This window comes from Zonotrichia leucophrys, chromosome Z, assembly GCF_028769735.1.
Source record: "Zonotrichia leucophrys gambelii isolate GWCS_2022_RI chromosome Z, RI_Zleu_2.0, whole genome shotgun sequence".
NCBI lineage: Eukaryota > Metazoa > Chordata > Aves > Passeriformes > Passerellidae > Zonotrichia > Zonotrichia leucophrys.
In genome coordinates, this window is record NC_088200.1 from 59,215,060 (window position 1) to 59,234,329 (window position 19,270).

The 19,270-nt window shown below is 45.7% G+C and overlaps 1 protein-coding gene across 1 annotated transcript in view; it reads left to right on the forward strand.

Annotated features, from left to right (window-relative positions):
- CORO2A (coronin 2A) overlaps positions 1 to 19,270 on the forward strand; it is a 56,966-nt gene that overhangs the window by 21,677 nt on the left and 16,019 nt on the right. The window contains exons 2-3 of the mRNA XM_064736736.1: positions 13,900 to 14,100; positions 19,113 to 19,229. Coding sequence (XP_064592806.1) covers positions 13,900 to 14,100; positions 19,113 to 19,229 — 318 coding nt within the window. The remainder of the gene's footprint in view (positions 1 to 13,899; positions 14,101 to 19,112; positions 19,230 to 19,270) is intronic.

Below are 19,270 nucleotides of genomic sequence, written 5' to 3' on the forward strand. Positions count from 1 at the left end.
AAAACATGTCTGACAGAAGGATAATGAGGTAAAAACCGTGTAAAACTGGGAAGTTGTGTGTCAGCTATGGAGGAAACTTGCTGCAGTAAGAAGGGTTAGAATATTTTGCCTGGGATCTGGCTAAATAGAATAAGAAGCAAGGGACAGTGATTGCACAAAAGGAGATCTTATTTTGACAGTGGAGAAAAGCTGCATAATTCTAAAGGCAGCTGTCTGCTGGGTTAAGTTTAGTGGGATGCTGTCTCTCCATTATTTGAGAATTTTGGGGGAAAAGTCCTTAGGGGAGGATGTAGAAAAATGAATGAGAAGGACAGGAAAAAAGATGTGCTCACAAGACCTGTGATGATCTGCTTTTGTTCCATGAATTTATGCTTCCCATTTGAGAACCTTCTTGCTAACCTCATACTGTGGTGAGGAACTGTCATAGTACTGGAATCTGAATATACCATGTCATGATGAGTTTGGGTTTTCTTAATGTAGTTTGGCTTGTGAAACCTGGTAAGGGTTTACAAAAGCTGGGCTGACTCTCCATCTTTCTCACTTTTATCTGTGAATCTACTAAGTTCCACTTTTACTACTTTGATGTCATTCTCCTTTTCCCAGCCTCTCCAGAAAACCTTCTCACCTGCCTGTTCCTCATCTAGTTTGTTTTGATTGAGAGAGTTTGCACTGTGGTCCAGATATTTATGTTGCTTTACGTCATCTGCGTTCCTGCTTGCTTTCTTTCCCCTTAGCATGCCCCATGTGACAAGTCCCTCGCAGGCAGTGTTGTGTAACAGGGATATCTTCCATCTTTTTCACACTGAATGCACACAGAAAGTTCTGGTCTACTTTCACTGTACCTGTTCAGGATCTTCGCCCAAGAGATCAGTGCAGATTTCAGAGGGTCACAGCATGGTTGAGGGTGGAGGTACCTCTGTACTTCACTTAGTCCAGCTGCCATCTCAGAGCAGGTTCAGGGCATTGTCTAGTTGGGTTTTGAGTGTCTCTAAGACTGCACAGCCTCTCTCAGCAGCCCACGTCTCGGACAGGCAGAGAGTGACCACCCTCAGAGTCTGAGAGTTCCTTTTCATGTTTAACTCTCTGATGAAGCTCAGGCTGAATAATCTGTGGTTCCCCGGATCTTCTGTCTTCCCCTTTTGAAGGGTGACACTTATGTTCTTCCAGTCCTCAGGGACGATACTCCATTGCTATCCGGTTTCAAAGAAAACCAGGAATAACCTTGCAGGAGCAAGGGCCAGCTTACTCAGCTCCTGTGGGTCCATTCCATCAGGCCCTTGGCCATATCCAGTCTGTTTAAATGTTCCCTGACCTGATCTCCCTCCAACAAGAGTCAGTCTTCCTTGTTTTGGATTTTCTGGATCTCTCAGGGCTCCAGGGTGCCTGAAGGCTGATCTTAGTAGTTAAGACTGAGGTGAAGAAGGCATTCAGTGCCTCAGTCTTTTCAGCGTCCCTGCTGCTTTTTCTACTGCTCCTTTGCAGCAAACTCCCTCATTTGTGCTTGGAACTACTTCGGGAGACATAACAGAGTTATAGTTAGTATTTATACTTTCTGCCTTTTCAGATCAAAATAAAAGTTTCACGTTTCCTTTAAGAAAGGAGATGAAAAGCTGGCGATCTGTTGTGACACCTGTGTCTTCCTAGTGCACCAGTGAGCAGCCTTCTCAGTACCAGAAGACTTGAAGGTGGTCCACGGAGTACCATTGCCAGTTGTTGGAACAGATAATTTGTTAAGGCCTTGTCTCCAAGATCAGTGCTTAGCAATATTTTCTCCATAGGGACAGCCATGTATTTCACACAGCCTTACCCAAAAGCTTTCACAACCCAAGAAAAGGAATGCTTAAAATGAGAAGGGACATCATGACCCATTCGACACAAAGTTTGGATGGCTGGATTGAGGGCTTGGCCTTGATGTGTTGATGTACATTCTCATGGGAAGATGTTTTAATCAAGTTGTCACTGAGCAGGAGAGGACAGGAGAGAGGAGCATTTGCCTTTATGATAAAGACCTTCCTCACGGGGAAGCAAGAGCTGCTAGTAGGTTGAGATGAGGGTTATCTCAGACCAATTAAGCAAAAGGATGTCTTGTCAAAGTCTCCACCCACTCTTGTCAAAGCCTCCACCCACTCTTCTACCAGCCTGACAGTGCAGTAATTCCCTTTCAGGACTCTCCTCTAGTTTCTTTGCAGGCTGAACCAGGGACTGCCTCCCCACCTGCCTGGTGGTGCATAGGACTTGGTATTTTGGAGTACACCCATGTAATTAGTAACTCTGTGGTTAAGAGTCACAAGCCCAACCCCACTGGCTTCCCTCTGGCTGCTGGTGAGTCCTCTCTGGAAGGAGGAGACAGGTGCTCCTGAAAGTATTCTCTGCTCTGCTGGTTCTCCAGGTCATGCATGGAGAGCGTGGGCAGAAGTCTGTGAGGGCAGGTCAGCCTAAGGAAGGCGGTGCAGGGCACCAGGAGAGTGAGGGAGTCTCACTTCTGGGAGTTTGCAAGGTGCAGCAGGAGACAGCTGCAGCCATACTGGTATGTCACTGAGGATGGCTTTCTTTTAGCCAGAGAGTTAACTTGCATGTGGGATAAAACTGTCCCTTACTGCAGCTTCAGATGGAAGGGAAAAGAGGAGAATGGGATCAGGATGAGGTCTGCTCAAATCACCTGGGACTAATACTGGTGTGGAAATGAACAAATGATGACTGCACTGTTCTCCAGTGGGATGTCTGCTCATGCCTGAGCCTGGTCCATGTTAGCATAGGTCTGTCCTGTCTTCCAAAATTTTTTTGGGACGAGGGCATGCTACTGGAAAAAACTACACCTTACTACAATACTTGATTTAGCAAGAGTGATGTGTTTCCCGCTCTCCTGTTTCTAAAGAAGCCCTTTTCATATCCATGATAGCTGGTGGCAAATGAGGACACATGGGATGGGAAATTGCACTGATTGCTTTTCCTAAAATTGACACCTGCAGACTAGCATAACAAACAAGCAACCTTTCTCATTGCTTGCTTGCTTTGTGATCACTGTGCTCCTATCAGGGTTGCAGCCAGCAGCCCTTTCTCTGCATAAGGCAAAAAGAAAGGGTGAGGAATGCATTTGGAGCTGTGTGAGATTGAAGATATTAAAGCTGTCTGGAAGCGAGAAGTACCTCTGCACGCTGTTTTTTCAATGCCTCTCTCTTTGAATTCCTTTGCTTAACCACAGGGACAGGGTTGCAGTACCAGGTCCTGGGAGAGAGATATTTTCCCTGTGAAGGAAGCATTAATAGCATAATTCAGAGTAAATACAATTATGTGATGTATTTGTGTTTGCCAAAACTGTCCCAGTCCAACTGTGGGGACCTGGGACTTAGTTGTCCTTGTTGATTAGTTAGCTGCCAAAAGCAGCTGTATCCCAGTGAAGGTGCTTGTGTATGTGAGTCTTGTGTGTTCCATGCAGGTGACAGATGGCTTCTGCAGGTCATGTAAGACTCATTAACCTTGCTGGCAGGAGGTATGTGCTGCACTGCACTGCTTCCCTGATCAGAGTGGTGCCCTGATGCTGGCTAGTAGAAGCAGAAAGACTTAGAGCAGCCTGCTTAGCGGATGTTCCTCTGCTGAGATTCATCAGGAAACAAGATGCAGCAAGAGTCACACCTCTCTGATCAGGAGAGGGGGCAATAGTCTGCTTGAAGCAGAGAGACACTGAAACCAGGACCCTGTGCCTGTGTACAGAATGCAGAAGCCTGGTTTGGGAGCAGGGAGCACATGTCTTCCTGCTTCAACACAAATCTGGGGACTGCAGAGTGAGGAGAGGGGAAGTAATTTTTATGGAGCTCTCTTGTACAGTTTGCTCTGTATGGAGCCGTGTCATGAAATTTACAGTGCATGTAGCTGGCTCTCAAGCTGAAAACCAGCAGTATTTAATGATATATTAATTGCCTTATTTAAAACTATGTGTTTAACTGTTTCCTTTCTAAAAGTCCTGGGGTACTGGGAATGGGAATGTATCCCCTATTTCCAGTACATAGCTTGGTGTTCAGTGTGAGGAACTACTGAAGCTGACTTCATGTACATCTTTTTCTTGTCATCTGGATGCAAGCATTATCTCACTGTCGTTGACAGAGACAAGGTAGCTGAAAGGGCTTTTTGAGCCTCCCAGACTGACTCTTCTTACCTTTTGGCATCAAGTTACCTTATTCATTTTTGGATGGGGAGGAATGAATTTTGAGAGAATAAGCAGTGTGGAAGAAAAGTGGAGGGGAGGAGAGAGATTTTAGCAGAATAGGAGAAGGATAAGATGTACAAAAATGATGGATGATTTCAAGAAAGAAGAAGGGAAGGCACCAGAGAAAATAATGGATCTAGGCAGATTCTGGGAATGACAATGATTCTTACTTCTGTTTGATTTTATTACTTGGAGCTGCGTGCAGATGAAGATTTTGTTTCATGGACTGGTGGTACAGAAATGAGAAGAGGATGTGTGTCTTCTCAGGAGTTTTCTAGTTGTATATCCTTGTGCCACTTTCCATCTGCTTTTTTTGCATGAAGTTGGAAGTTTGAATCTCTTGCGGCTTCTCCTGGGTGATTGCAAACAATTATCTCAAGACTTGCAAAGCTGCCCCTCTGGGTTTTTCGGCCATAGAAACATCACTTAAAATTATTAGGCTGAAAGGAAAGAGGCATTACCAATGCAATGCAAGGTTAGCATTCCAAACAAGAAGGTAAAAAGGAAATGAAGTTTAGATGTCATTTGAGATAGAAGTGTTCATTGTAACTTTAAAAATCCCCCTTATAGCACTTGCATTCCTTCTTTTCTCCCCTTTCTATCTCTTTTGACCCTGCATACAAGAGAAGGAATGAGGACAGTGTATTTTTTCTCTCTTGGTCTCTCTGCTTTTCAAATTACCTCTAACTTTCAAGGGATTGAGACTTCTGAAAAGGTCTTTTATTTGATCAAATTCTCTTGATTCCCCCGGAGTAAGGACAGAGGAGAAAGGGAGTCCAACTTGTCAGGCTAGATCACTTGAACATCTGAAGTGTTTTTCACAGTGGCAAGTAAGAGGTATAGGCAGAGTTTGGAAACCTGCCTATGAACAGTAGAAAACAGTACTTAAATGTTTTTCTGGTAGTCATGTTATATGCTTTCCTTGGGAGTGCACTGGGACTAGACCTCCAGAGGTTTGGCTGGATTTCACCTGATGTCAGGGCAGCTTTTGTGCAGGAATACTGCACAGGCCATGTGGAGAACAGGTCTTGAGGAGAAGGGAGACTTCTTGCATGAAGCTGGGGGAGCGTGAAGCAAACGTAACCATTATTAATTCACTGCCATGTGTTTTCTGCTCTGCTCAGAGGTGTGCAGCACAAGAGAACAGAAAACAATTGTTTGGCGTGGGGCATGTACCATGCACATAATGGATTTGTGCAGTGGAAACATTGTGCACTATGAACTGGAAGGCTCTGAGCCCAGGTGTTCTGAGGAGTGTCAGCGTGTCATTGTGGGTTTGGATGGGGAAGGGTACAAGTTTGTCTCTTCAGGAGATGCTGTGCCACATTGTGGTCTCTTGAAGAGCTCTGTCTGTTCTTTGATCGCTGCAATAGTGTTTCACAGATTTCACAGAATATTTTGAGTTGCAAGGCACCCACAGGGGTCACCAAATCCAGCTCTTGAGTGAATGGCCCATATGATCCAGAGACCAAGAGCAGAGGCAGCTAGTCTGTCCCTCTGTTGCTTACCTGAAGGCAGACAGAGCTTGAGAGCTTTCTGTTAGAACTTACAAACTGTTATTTGGAATAAAAATACTGCCTGTCTAAATTAGCCTAGTTAAGTGCTGCTTTTGCAATCCACCCAGCCTTTTTGTGCCCTGCTTCCATGCTAAGACTGTAATACAGTCTTGTGAGAGACTCACAAGACTCATCCAATGTGATGCTCTACAGGCAGTGATCTTGTGTTTGCACAGGCTTAGTTTGTACGAAACTCGTAAAAAAGGCTTTGAATATCTTACAGGTGATGGAGTAGAATGCCTGTTTGTGTCACTGGAGTCAGCTGTGAGCCTCCTCCCTTCACTGCCGTGAATCAGTGAAACAGTGACAGGTGTTGGCATGGGGAACAGAAGCAGTCAAGGACTTGTGCCTGGGTGGATGCGTGCGGGCTGCAGCCAGCACCCTGCTGAGCAGGAGGTGCAGGGGCTGTAGCTCATGTCTGCAGCCGGGTCCCTCGGGAGATGAGTGTTGGGATGGGCCATGGGCAGCTCTGGGAACCGAGAACAACTCTCTGCAAACGTGGAGGTGATTTCCAGCCTGGTTACCTTGAAAAATTTTCTGGTGCCAGAGACCTCAGACACCTTCCTGAAGGAGCTTCACGTGGTCTTGCCAAGAGCAGAAATTTCTTGTGCCTACTGGACTTGTTCAGCTCCTGTGAGTTCTCCAGGTGGCATTTTGTACCACTTTGAATGCTTTTACGTATCCATTTCCTTCTTTTATGGTGATGTCATGTGGTCTCTGCTTTTGAAAGTGCCACTCCTTTTGCTCACCCATATCTTCAGGTCTGTATCTGGACAGGGTAGTCTTTTCCTCTACAAGTCTTTTTCCCAGTCTCACAGAGTTGCTGAGATTAACCTCAAGGAAATAGAGCCCACTTCTTTTTACAATGCAGTGGAAAAGGTTTCAGCTCAAACTCTGCATAAAACAAACAAACTGAAATTAAACTTTTGCCATTCATCTACCATTATACGGCCCTTAACAGTAACTCTGAGGTGTGATATATTTGGAAGGAGCTACTCTGGCCAGTTAATTTTTGGAATCATGGCCATTGCTAAACAGCTTTGATTGCAACTCTGCTCTTGGTACAATAATGAAGCAGGTTATTCTGAAGTAGCTATATCTGATTCAGCTGCTTTGTCCCTCGATGTTAAAATTTGAAATTTTGGCATTAAGTACTGCAACTGAATATTGCTTAAAATGGAGATAGTGGGTGCACTTCTGAGTGGGTTAATGCAGCCAGCATGAGTGGATGTATAGCCCTGCCACACTCCGGACATAACAGACTTATTGCACATGAAATTAAAATTATTATCTGATTTCTTGCCAATCTCTGTGAGTCTGTTTTGTGTCCAAATCAGGACCAGCTGTAGCTCTGTAATCATTGCTAGGCTTTTATTGAATCTGCCTGGGAAATGCCAGGAGAGATTAATGCCATTGTCTCTCCCACTCCTATGACTGATAAAAGTTTTGCTGCTCCCTAATTTAAAAAAATTAAAATAAAACTTCTTTGATGCAGCTAAAACACATGTCTTTTGACTCTCTTGTCTCCACTAGATGTTGAAAGGAGATGATTTATATCCTCCTTGTACCAACTTGTTCTGCGTTTGAAGCCTACTGTCATGGCTTCCCTCCTTCATCTCTACCCCAAAGTTTTTAGGTTTCTTAGCAGATCTCACTGCTCTGATCGATCACTGGTCCATACAGGTTTGTCCTGAATGCTCCTCCAACTCTCTGGCATGTCCTTAAGAGCAGTGCCCAGAGCCAAGGTCTTTTGTCTAGTGTTCATGTCACTGATGAAGCACAAGCTGAACAGAAATCCCAGTGCAGGCCAGTGGAGTGGAGTGTGAGCACACAGTAAACAGCATCCTCTTGTGTGCACACTTCTTTAATGTTGTTTCTCTCCTGGAAACACAGACAACTCATGCCATGACTTGGTACTTCAGCACAAAGCCAGTCTACTTCATTTCTTGCTTGTATTTTCAGAATAGGGAACATACCTGTAAGGAAAGAAAATACATTGAGAACATCCAGGTTGGTGAATGGTGGGGTTGCTCAACCTTTCCCCTTGTACAAAGTCACTAACAAAAATTTCACCAGCATTAGGCTCATTGTTGAATTGGGATGGGTGGCAGCAGACACTCTTGGCTCCAAGAGAGCCATGATGCTGAGTCCTTGCGGTTTGTTTGGCAGGTGGGGGCCTGGTACCTGATAGTCCTGCTCTGGGCATCTGGAACTAGAAAATGAGTCACCTTGCTGGCAGTCAGCAGCGGGATGCATGGAGGTCCTGGCTCCCAACACTTCTGGTGCCATCACAGCTGGAGATGTGCATGTCTGTTCACAGGGGAATGAGGAGAGCTCTTCTTTTTGGCTGCTTCTTTCCTGGGCTGGATTTGTTCTCTTTTTAACCCACATCAGATACTTCCTATGATCTGATTCTGCTCAAGTGCCTTGTTCTGGTTTTTGGGTTGGTTTTGCGATTGGTTGGTGTTGTGGTCTTTTGCTTGTTTGTTTGCTTGTGTTTTCATAAATTCCATCCTCCCACACATTAATTTTGTGCTCAGAGTAAGATAAATCAGCTTGTGGATGGTGCAGAAGGTGCCAGACCACAAGCAGTCCAGGACTGTGTGCTGGGCAGGTCAGCTCCTAGCAGTGTGTGGGGCCACACGCAAGAACTGGTATTTGTAGGAGATAAGGTGCCCATCAATCTTCTCTTAGGCCTTTCCCCGGATGTAAAGAAAATAATTTCCTGGTCTGCTCCCGGCACTGCCAGGGATATCAAAAACTCCAAGGATACCAAAGATGAGAAATGGTAGAATAAAGCATTGACAAAGTTTTTACACTATTGCTTTTACACTATTGGGGCTGACTCTGCTGCTGTGAGTCTTTCACAGAGCACTGTGGTGCCAGAGTAGAGGGTGCTCTCAGTTTGATCTGAATTAAGCTACCATATGTCTGGGTTTCCTCAAACATATTTCACTTTTTTCCATGTGGTTATTTTCTCCAGGACCAAGATAAATTCATCCAGAATTCACAAATATCATTCATGGTTGTAATAGGTTGACCCAGGGTAGATGCTAGGCACTCACCAAAGCTGCTTACTCATTCCTCTCTGCAGCTGGACAGAGGAAAGAAAATTTGATGAAGTGTTCCTGGGTTGAGATTAAGAAACAGGAAGTGGCCATTTATCAAATAGCATCACGGGCAAACAGGCTTAACTTAGAGATATTAATTGAATTTATTACTAAGAAACTCAGAGCAGGATAATGAGAAGTAAAATAAACTCTTAAAAACACCCTCTCCACACCCCTCCCTCCTTCCAGCTGTACCTCCCACTCCAGCAGTACAAGAAAACAGGGAATGGGAGTTATGGTCAGTTCATCACCTGAGGCTGCTCCCACTGCTCAGGAGTCATTCTCCTGCTGCACCTGGGGTCCCTCCCATGGGAGACAGCTCTCCACCAGCTTCTTTGATGTGGCTCCATCCCATGGGCACCAGCCCCTCTCAAACTGCTGCAGTGTGGGTCACTCTTCTGTGGGGTGTAGTCCTCCAAGGGCCCCTCTCTCCACGGGTCTCCCACAGGATCACAGCCCCCTCCAGGCATCCACCTGCTCCAGCACGGACACCTCCATGGGCTGTGGGTGGATCTCTGCATCCCTGTGGATCCCCATGGGCTGCAGGGGCACAGCTGCTTCACCACGGGCTGCACCACGGCCTGCAGGGGAATCTTGGCTCCAGAGCCTGGAGCAGCTCCTGCCCCTCCTTCTCCACGGACCTTGGTGTCTGCAGAGCTGTTTTTCTCACATGTTCTCTCTCTGCTCTGAGGCATCACTAGGGTTGCACATCTCAATAGGCAGAAGCTGTCTAGAAACACTGTCCAGCCTGAAAAAGCTGGTATCTGACCTGGTAAACAGGGATCTGAGAAGTGCTTATAGGGATCTTTGTATCCTTCTCCAGGAATTCTTGGCAGCTTCAGGAAAATATCTACTTAATGTTTTTTTGCTCGGAGAGGTGGTAATAAAAAGTCCAAAAAGTCCCAGGATATGTTCCCTGCGAGCTGAGTGAGAGGACATTGCTAAGTACAGTCTTTACATCAGCTGTATGGTTAGGAATACATGAACAGCAGTATAATCTGCAGTGTCTCACTCCATCCTGGTTCTCCCCTCCCATACAGGGAGGCTAGCAATATTGGGAATTGGGTCAGGATGATGAGGATGATTCCTCATGCATGAGGTTGATTCCTGGATTGCACAGGCTGTGCTGCCTTCCTTCTTTATCCAGGATGCAAAGGGCTCTGTGCTACCCTGGCAGAGGGTCAGAGATCCCTTCCTCAGTGACTTTTACCCTTTTGCCAGCTCAGGATCAGTGTGCGTGCTGGCGTCAGAGGCCTGAGCAGCAAGTGAGGGAGGTCTTCCACCCCTTTGACCAGAAAGAGGACCCAGACCTCAGTTCCAGCAGCCTCTCAAAATCTGCTGTCCATGTGTGCTGCCCAGTGTTCACAGGTGGTCTGCATGCCCCTGCTGTGGGCATCCTGACATCTTGCTGTGCCACGAGCAGTGAGGTGAGGTGAGCTGGGAATCCCTCGGCTCTGGCTTCAGGCCTTACCCAGTGCTGCCCACACGGGATTTTCAGGTCCTTGGGCTCTGCATATAGGCTCACACAGCTCAAACAAGGCTGTGCAAGGAGAGACCCTCTACACTGGGGCTGACCCTCCAGTGCAGGGAGAAAGCTAGTGCTTTAGCTTTTTAGTCCAAAAAAACATTCAAGGAAAGCATATTGCTAAGGGACTGGGCAAAACATGAAATTTTCAGACATTTTAAAATGCAGAAATAATGTCTTTTAATTATTCGAAGATGATAGTGCCTGTTCTTGCAATATAAAAGCAATCCTGTCTTACTGACAAAATATTGATATAGTTTTTGTCACTTTCTCCCCTCTCCCCCCATTCATTATACCAAAAGTTGCTCTTTGCACTTCAAAAAAACGTGGTTACCTGTCCAAACAGCAGTTTTTATGAACGAGGAAGAAATGTGTTGTCATCACTTCCTGCCAGAGGAACAGGTGAGAAAGCTGAGCCTGCAAGGCATACTTCTGGTTTATTGGGTTGAAAGTCTGCCTTGTATGGGTGTGCATCTTGGTATGTTGGCAGTGGCATTTTTAGGGCAGTACAAGATACACATGGCTGAGATCCAGAGGCCCTAAAATCACAGGATCACAGAACAGTTGAGATTGGAAGTGATCCCTTGAGATCATGTAGTCCAATCCTTCTTCTCAAAGGAGGATCAACTCGAAAAGTTGCCCAGGACCATGCCTCCAAGGATGGAAGCTCCATAATGTTTTGGGCAACTGGTGCCAGTGTTGAACAACCCTCATGGAGAAAAAGTGTTTCATTGCATATAAATAGAGTTTTCTGAGTTTCAGTTTGTACCCATTTGCTTCTTGTCCAGCTGCTGGGCACTGCTGAGGAGAGTCTGCTTCTGTCTTCTCCACTACTACTCTAATACTGAGGTATTGGTGTGCATTGATGAGATCCTTCTGAGCTTCTGAAGAGTCCTGGCGTTCTCAATAATTGCTTCTCTGTGCTTGGTGCTCCTTTCTCCAGAAGGGGCTTGAAACTTCAGACCACACACTCTCTCCGAGCTCAAAAGCAGTGTAGCTAGAATTACTTTGCAGCCAGGCAGTTTGGTTCATTTTGGAAAGATAATAGCCCTGCTGTAAGAAGCAACTGCTGCGTACTGCTGCATCTAGGCAATACAGTGATTCCTCCTCCTCCTCCTGGTGTGAGTAAACCTAACCACTAAAACTGTAATGAACATGAAATTGTTTGAGAACACTGCACCTCTGGGGCTGTTTGGGGAGGTAGCCACTTGCATATAACCTCAACTTGCTTTCTGCCTGTGAATATCCCTTCTTCCAAGATCAGCTTTCAGGATTGCTGCTTTCTTCTTCAAATAACTTGCATTTCTTTGTTTTTGTTTGGCACAGGTATCTCTCACTGTATAAAAGATCCTTTGCACCTAGTGTTTTCTGTGGAAGAGATTTATTCAGCTAAAAGTATGGACAAATTAGGGTTAGCATAGGTAAAACATGCTAAGGTAACAGAGAGCAACAAAGATGATTATGAACGCAACTGGTGATCTGCCAGGACTCAAATACTACAGGCATATGTATTTGTCCAAGGTGGAGTTGGCTCTGAGCTGTGTCAGTAGAACTGGGAGGAGGCAGGAAATAGCATAGAACTTGTGTCCTAGTACTGCTCACAGCCCAAATCTTCCAGTGTGACACAGCTTTGTGGAACTTTGTATTGATGAGAGCTTGTAAAGCTCCAGTTTGACTGCCCAGTATCGAGCCATTTGGTTCCTTAGCCTTTGATAGACATCCCAGGAGGATGCAGTACCATGCCAGCAACATGGACTTTTTGGCTTAAAATTGCTTAGACCTCTGCTTGTCAGGTGATGATGCACTTGGCTTCCTGCCATTGAGTGCATGCACGCTTCCCTTGACCCTTCAACTGTGTGAGTGAGCTCTCTAAGCCTTGCAGTAGCTCAAAAGCAAATTGGTTGGGTTCCCTTGTCAAATTGGAGTGTTGCTGACCCAGCATCACTGATAATACTGTTCACCAAATGCACATTAAGAGGTCAATATGGGGCAAAACGATGCCTTCTGACAGTATTTGCCTACATTCCCAGCTGTTGTGTGAGGTGCTCTTTCACCCATAATCTTCCTGTCTTTCTTTTCATTTCTGTATTTCTTTTCATTTGGGAAGTAGAATCTTCTCCCTACACTCATTGTATGCCTTTTACTCTCTAAATCTTGTGGGATCTGGGTTTAATAGTCTTAAGTACCTTCTCTGACCAGCACTAATATCTTCCTATTTGAAAATAGCTAGTTGAAGGACATGATTCTACCCCTCTGCTCTCAAGAGACCTTACCTGCAACAGTGTATACAGTTTTGGTGCCCCCAACATAATAATGACATGGAACTGCTGGAGCAAGTTCAGAGGAGGGCTGGGAAATTGCTAAAAGGACTGGAGCACCTCCCCAGTGAGGAAAGGCTGAGAAAACTGGGGCTGTTCAGCCTGGAGAAAAGAGGACTACGTGGAAACATCAATCTTCCAGTATCTGAAGGGTTCTACAGGGAAGGTGGAGAATGCATCTTCACTGAAGTGTAGTGGTAGGACAAGGATTAATGCATACAAACTGAAAGAGGGGAAACTTAGATTAAATATTAGGAAGAAATTCTGTACTTTAAGGGTGGTGAGATACTGGAACAGGTTGCCCAGAAAAGCTATGGTTCCCCCATTCCTGACAGAGTTTGAGGCTGGCTTGGATAAGGCCTTGAGCAGCCTGGTCTAGTGGGAAGTGTCCCTGCCCATGTCAGGGGGGTTGGAACTAGATGGTCTTCAAGGTCCCTTCTGACCCAAACCATTCTACGACTCTGTGACTGTATGATTTTATGAAATCTGTTAAATCAGTTCCATTTAGCCTCACTGCTTTCTGTGAGAAGAGGTTCTTGTGTTTAGCATGCTTTATGTGTCATTTAAACACCATTTAGAATGCATTCTGTCAGAAGGCTATAGTGCAGTTATAAACCAGACACGCAGAACATAATTGTATGTGGAAAAAAGATCAACAGGTGACTGTAGCTATTCCTGTGATCTGCCAAACTTATTTTTTCTGTTCATGTGAGCAAAATTTAGAATCAGTTTTGGTTCTAAACCACCTGAGGTCTAAACAAAGCATACATTCAGGTTGGCTTGTTCAGTCACCATCTTTCATGCTTTCCATGCTCAAGATGTTGTATTTTTCATGCTTTCTGAGCTCTATCGTACCAGAATTCATCTCCTCTTGAACTTGCTGCCATGTGGCCCTACCCCAGCAATAGAGACTGCTGGCACGTGCACAGTCCAGCTGGCTGGTGATGCTGAGAGCTGTCACTTCTTCCCTGCACTCTCCTCTCTCCATCAGAGATGTGCAACAGGGTTATGGCAAAGGGGTGAACACCAGAAAAAAACTGTGTCTACAGCTTGCTGGCTGAGGGTTGGTGAGAGCAGGCCAGGTGGGGAGGGTGAGCCTGTGGTGGGGAGAGGGGCGTGGGGCTCTGTAAGCCTTGCCAGGATGGCCTGTCCTTATGCCTTGGATGTTGTGTTTCTCTCCTTGCAGATGTCGTGGCACCCGCAGTACCGCAGCTCCAAGTTCCGCCACGTGTATGGCAAAGCTGCCAGCAAGGACAAGTGCTACGACTGTGTGCCCATCACCCACAACATCAACGACAACCACTTCTGCGCCGTCAACCCCAGCTTCATCGCCGTGGTGACCGAGTGCGTGGGCGGCGGCGCCTTCCTTGTCATTCCCATCAAGCAGGTGAGCTCCCCAGGCAGAGCTGGCTTTCGGGAGCCCGTCAGGAGGCCGGAGGAGGGACATCTTCTAGGGAGCTGGGTCACAGAGGATAGTCAGTTAATGCTGTTACCCAAATTGCAAAGTGATGGAAGAGGCCTCAGTTGCCCTAGCAGGTGACTCCTGGCATGTGTGTATTTGTACGTCTTGCATTGCTGCTTGCAGATTTTTAGCACCTTGCTTCATTTTACAACTCATTTGTCTTTCTTGTGTAGTCAGCAGAATGTGCTGTTCAGATGTTTGTCTCCTGGGAGAAACTGCAAATTAAAAAGTATTTAGTGGATAAAGGGGGCAAAACCAGAAAGCTGCTTTAGTGACATGGATTCAGCCGTGACCAAAGCAGACTATGGTATGTTTTGTTCTACCGCCTCCTTCGTGAAAGAATGGAGACACAGTTATCAGGCAATGAAGCTCTTAAACTTCAAGCAGTGATGCTGTGAAGACTTCCCTTTCAGAAACAAATCCCATGTATATGAGTTTTCATGACTTAGGATCTGGTGAGAGGGAGAAGCTGGCTGTCTGATGTTTATTGCTTCAGTAAAAATTGGGCATGCACTGGATTAACTTCAATATGGGATTATGATCTCTCTGGAATCAGGACAGAACAGATGAAAGGCAAAAGTTCAGCCTTTAATTAAAAGTTAATTGATGGTGTTATTGTAATGCCACATTTTCAATATATATTTGCTAAGGATGAAAGTGAACTGGTTGTGCTTGAAGAACCTAGCACAGTTTCCGGCCCTTCTGGACTTTGTTAATTCATTCCTTCAATGCTGGTGCAGTTTAGAAACTGTCCTTCTAAAATTAACCACTACCCTGTTTTTCTTGATTGATTCACTTCTGCCCCCGCAATGATGGTCTGTTGAGGCTCAACAACTTGTCCTTATCACAGAACTGCATCTGTAGGCAGACAGCTGTTGACTGTGGGGGATGTGGTGTGGGACCAAGCTCTGAAAGTGCTGGTAAAAGTAGCTGAAGGTGCTTGTACTTCTTACTATTAATTTTTCTGTCTTCTCACCTCTTCTCAGCTTGGCTAGTCTTTGTAGTAATTTTTTCCTTTTTACACCTGCTCAGATACTCCACCCAGTTTTGAAATATTGCATGCAGAAATCAAAGGCATGGTGGAACAAAAAAAAAGATACAGAAAAGGATAATTAAAGTATGTCAATGAAAATGTAAAAGTATTTTCATATGAGGAAAGACTTTGCAGGTCAGGCCTCAATCAGTCTGGGAAAAAAGGCAATATGTATAAATGTGTGAGGAGAAGAAGTTTAAGGAGCAACTCCTTTTGATTTGTTTGGTGAAGGGGATTCTGGAGACCAGGGAGCCGACCGTTAGCAGCAGATGTAAATGTTGCTGCAGTTCAGATGTGGGGCTCTGTGTTCTGGATGCTGATGAGTCTGGAAGAATTAATGGCTTCAAAATGGAGCTATGGACAGGAGTTGTCCCTTAAGGGTTAATCTTTGGTTGTGGATCAGAGAAATTAGGTGTTTCACATGGCTGTTCTCTGAATACCTGTTCCTGACCTATGCTGGGGGGTAAAGCAGCCTCAGCCTCCAAAGAAAGGGATTCCCTGAGTCAGGACCTGCCATACCAGCTACTTTGTTTTGGCTACTCCACTTCCAAAGTTATACCATCTGGTGCAAAGCAGAAACTTTTGACTTGTACTTCTGATGGTGGCTTTTTGTGACTGCCATCTCTTGGTGTGAAGGTGAGCCATGGCAGACAGTGTGCTGGACACTTGGCTTGTGGCCTTGGCTGCCAGGGCACAAAGGCAGCTTGTTCTGCAGACCTGTCAGGGACAGTATTGCCCTCTTACAATGGACAACTGACTGTGGTTATTTTTCACCGGATTCACGGGAAGCAGACATGTCCCAAGTGCAACCAAGTGTGGAGGAAGAGCCCAAGAGACCAAGAGCCAGGATGACATTTGGTCAAAGCAAGAGGTAATAGCCGGGACAGGGAGGGCTACAGTTGCTGAAGAGGATTAACAACCTGTTCAGGGAGCTGTTCTTGTCCCTCCCTCCAATGTTTTTAGTTCATTCTGCATGTGTTGCTGCTAGCGTGGCTGCCTGCCTAAGGATGTCCGTGAATGAAGCCTCAGCTTTGTCCTGTTTAACTGCACCTCCTTACTTGTTTGTTGTACTCCTCTCCTGCTGAGTCACAGGCACCAAGGTCTCTCATCTCTTGAATAAATACCACTTCTTTCCTTCTGCACCAGTCTTCTTCTCTGAGAGCCTGGGGGTGGGGTAGGGCTAGGGACAGTGGAGGTTATGTAAAGAATGAGTTCTATGCCCTAGATACCATCCTTATGGCAGGCCTTTGCAGTCAGCCTTATAAGAAATCAGCTGAATATTTGCCATCACTCTGGAAATGGTCTGTAGCAGGGTGTGTCAGTGACATCCCGGTGAATATGTGCCACAGAAACCAGCTGGGCGGAAGGGCAGCACATCTTAACAGAGAGGCAAGGGGCTGCAGCCACAGGGGTTGCCTGGTGCCCAGAACAGGCTGACTCACAGTAAATCTCACAGGTTCAAGGAGACATGAGCTCGGTGACTGTAAATGAGAGATCAACTGCTTTCCCACAGTGTGGCCTGGGTGTAAATGTGCGGGGGAAGTGCATGCACAGCATGCCAAGGAAAGATCTTGACTGGGAGGGAAATTTTATGGCCTTCCTTTGAGACATGAAGTCCTGCCTTTTTCCTTTCCTGATGACCAGACTGTTGAGACTGCATCTGTCTGTTCCTCTGCAGCAAAAAAAAAAAAAAAAAAAAAAAGTGAGAACAAGGTCCCAGGAGATTATTTATGCCCAGATTGGCAATCTCCAGTCTTTCAATGTGTCAGCACCAGGTGTGAAAGGGAGGATATCTGTGGCTGTGCAGACTTCATAGACACAAACTCCCGTCCCTTCTCTCTGGGAACATGGACTGTAAAATGAGAGTGCTGGTGACCCTTCTGGCCTTGCAGAGCTGACATGTGTGTGAGTGCTGTGCTGGTGCCCTTCAGGGGCAGAGGTGAGGCTGACTGACCTCACAGTAATCTACCCCGCAGAAATCTGCTGGGAGAGTTTTGACAGATGTTCCACTAGAAGTGATTTTTGTCAGCAAGCTCCAAGCTTTTCAGAAGTGCTAGAATTTTAGAAAGGGAGCGGTTGAAAAACTGCTCATTTTCAAGCTCTGTAGGCAACTGTGGAAGTCAGGTACCACTTCATGGAATGACAACACATCTAGTTACTGAAGTAGTTTTTGATCTGTAGAATGAAATTTCCTCCAGCAGTGAAGATCTTCACGTCCACATGCAATGTGCATCTGAGACCAGCAGCTCTAGCTTTATGTTATGTGCATTTTCTTGGCTCTTGGGGGGTTCATGTGCGGCGAGTCCTGCTCTTGTCTCAGGGCTTGCAATGGGGCAGGTGAGACTGGTGGCTGGGAGAGCAAGGGCTCCTTTTCCAAAGCCTGGGAGTGGGGTAAGTGGGAGTGGGGTAAGAGAGCTTTGCAGGACAGGTCTGGCAAACTGGGCTTAGGACAGCCTGGGAGTCTCCCAAAACGGAGTGGGGAGCAGACAGGCAACTAGCTCTGCGAGGGGACAGAGTTCCCTTAAGGATCAAGGGATCCCTGTCGATCTGGCTGTCCACCCCTTTTAGTTGTCATCTTGAAACCAAGCTCTGAAGCCTACAAAAGGACACTGTGGGTGGAGGAGTGCTTCTTATTAAAGGCCTTTTATCTCTCTTCTGCCTTCCCAAATCTCTTTGCATTGTTGCTGTTATAAAAGGAAATTGGTTTAGACTGTAGTTTTAAAAACCACAGTCTTTTACATTTCAAAGCCCTTTGGATGTTCAGTTTAAAGCAGGTTAGTCCCAGTTTATGCAACAAACTTTCCAGTGAAGCCAGAATAGTTACACACTGGTGTCCTGTTCTGTATGCAGAATTGCAAAACCCCCCAAAATTTAAAAGCTGGGAAAATTATATCCTATCCACAGCCTGTTTAGGGGTAGCAGATTCCCCTCAGCTCTGCTCTCCTAAGGCCCACCTCTGGAGAGTTGGAGGGAGTAGTACATCTACAGAAGTGTCTGCTTTCTAGGAGAGCACACATTTGCAATCATTTTGGTCTGCAGTTCTTCCAGGCAGGAAGCAGTAAGCTGGTAAGCACCACCACTCTTGCCATTCTGTCTCCCCTCTTCAGTGACTGACTTCTGCTCTTTAGCTGATGCCTGGGGTGTGTCAGGGGGCTCCCCACACTTTCCGCTTCTTATAGAGGGAAGCAAGCATTACTTCAACGTTAATAAAACCACCACTACCCTTTCTGCTATTTAAATATTCAGACTTGACTCTCCAGCAGAGACCATGCTGGCAGTGTGGGTTTGTTCGATGCAATACAGCCCCCATCTGGCGTAAGGCTCCCAATACACCTTAGGGCACTGAGTCTGGGATTCGTACCAGTGCTGCTGGTTTTGGGCTTTTTTTGAGAGTTCAGAATGCTGATTGAATTTGATGAATGGCTGGATTTAAACACCATCAGAGAGAAATAGCTTGCTGAAAGAAAAACGGTAATTTGTAATTTGTGTCACAAATACCTCTTTGGTAAACCCAAAACCAAAATAATTTTCTTTTGCTGCTTGTAGGAAATATCTTCTGAAGGAGAGTTTGCTGTTGTTTATCCCCCCATCAAAAGATCTCTAAAAAATGTCAAAGATTCATCTCATTCATAGATGTTTCTCCTCTAAATTACTCTTTGGTGTCTGAACCCAATACTGTCTTCCAAATGCATGGCAACATGTTCTTGGGAGGGCCTGGCAGACTTTCTTTCCTTTAAGGTGGTATCAAGACTTGACTAGCAGGGACAGCAAAAACCCCATCTTTAACAGACAGAGAGCATCCAGAGCATTTGGAGAACAACAAGCAGAAAGCTTCTTTCTGGAGCTGCCTTGAAAATGCCCTGTAATTCCATGGCTCACCCTGATTATATTTTTTTTTTTCCAGACAGGCAAGCTTGACCCACATTATCCCAAAGTATGTGGGCACAAAGGAAATGTTCTGGACATCAAGTGGAACCCATTCAATGACTTTGTAATAGCTTCATGTTCAGAAGATGCCACAGTAAGTTTACCACTTTGTACTGTGTATTAGTACCTGGCTAA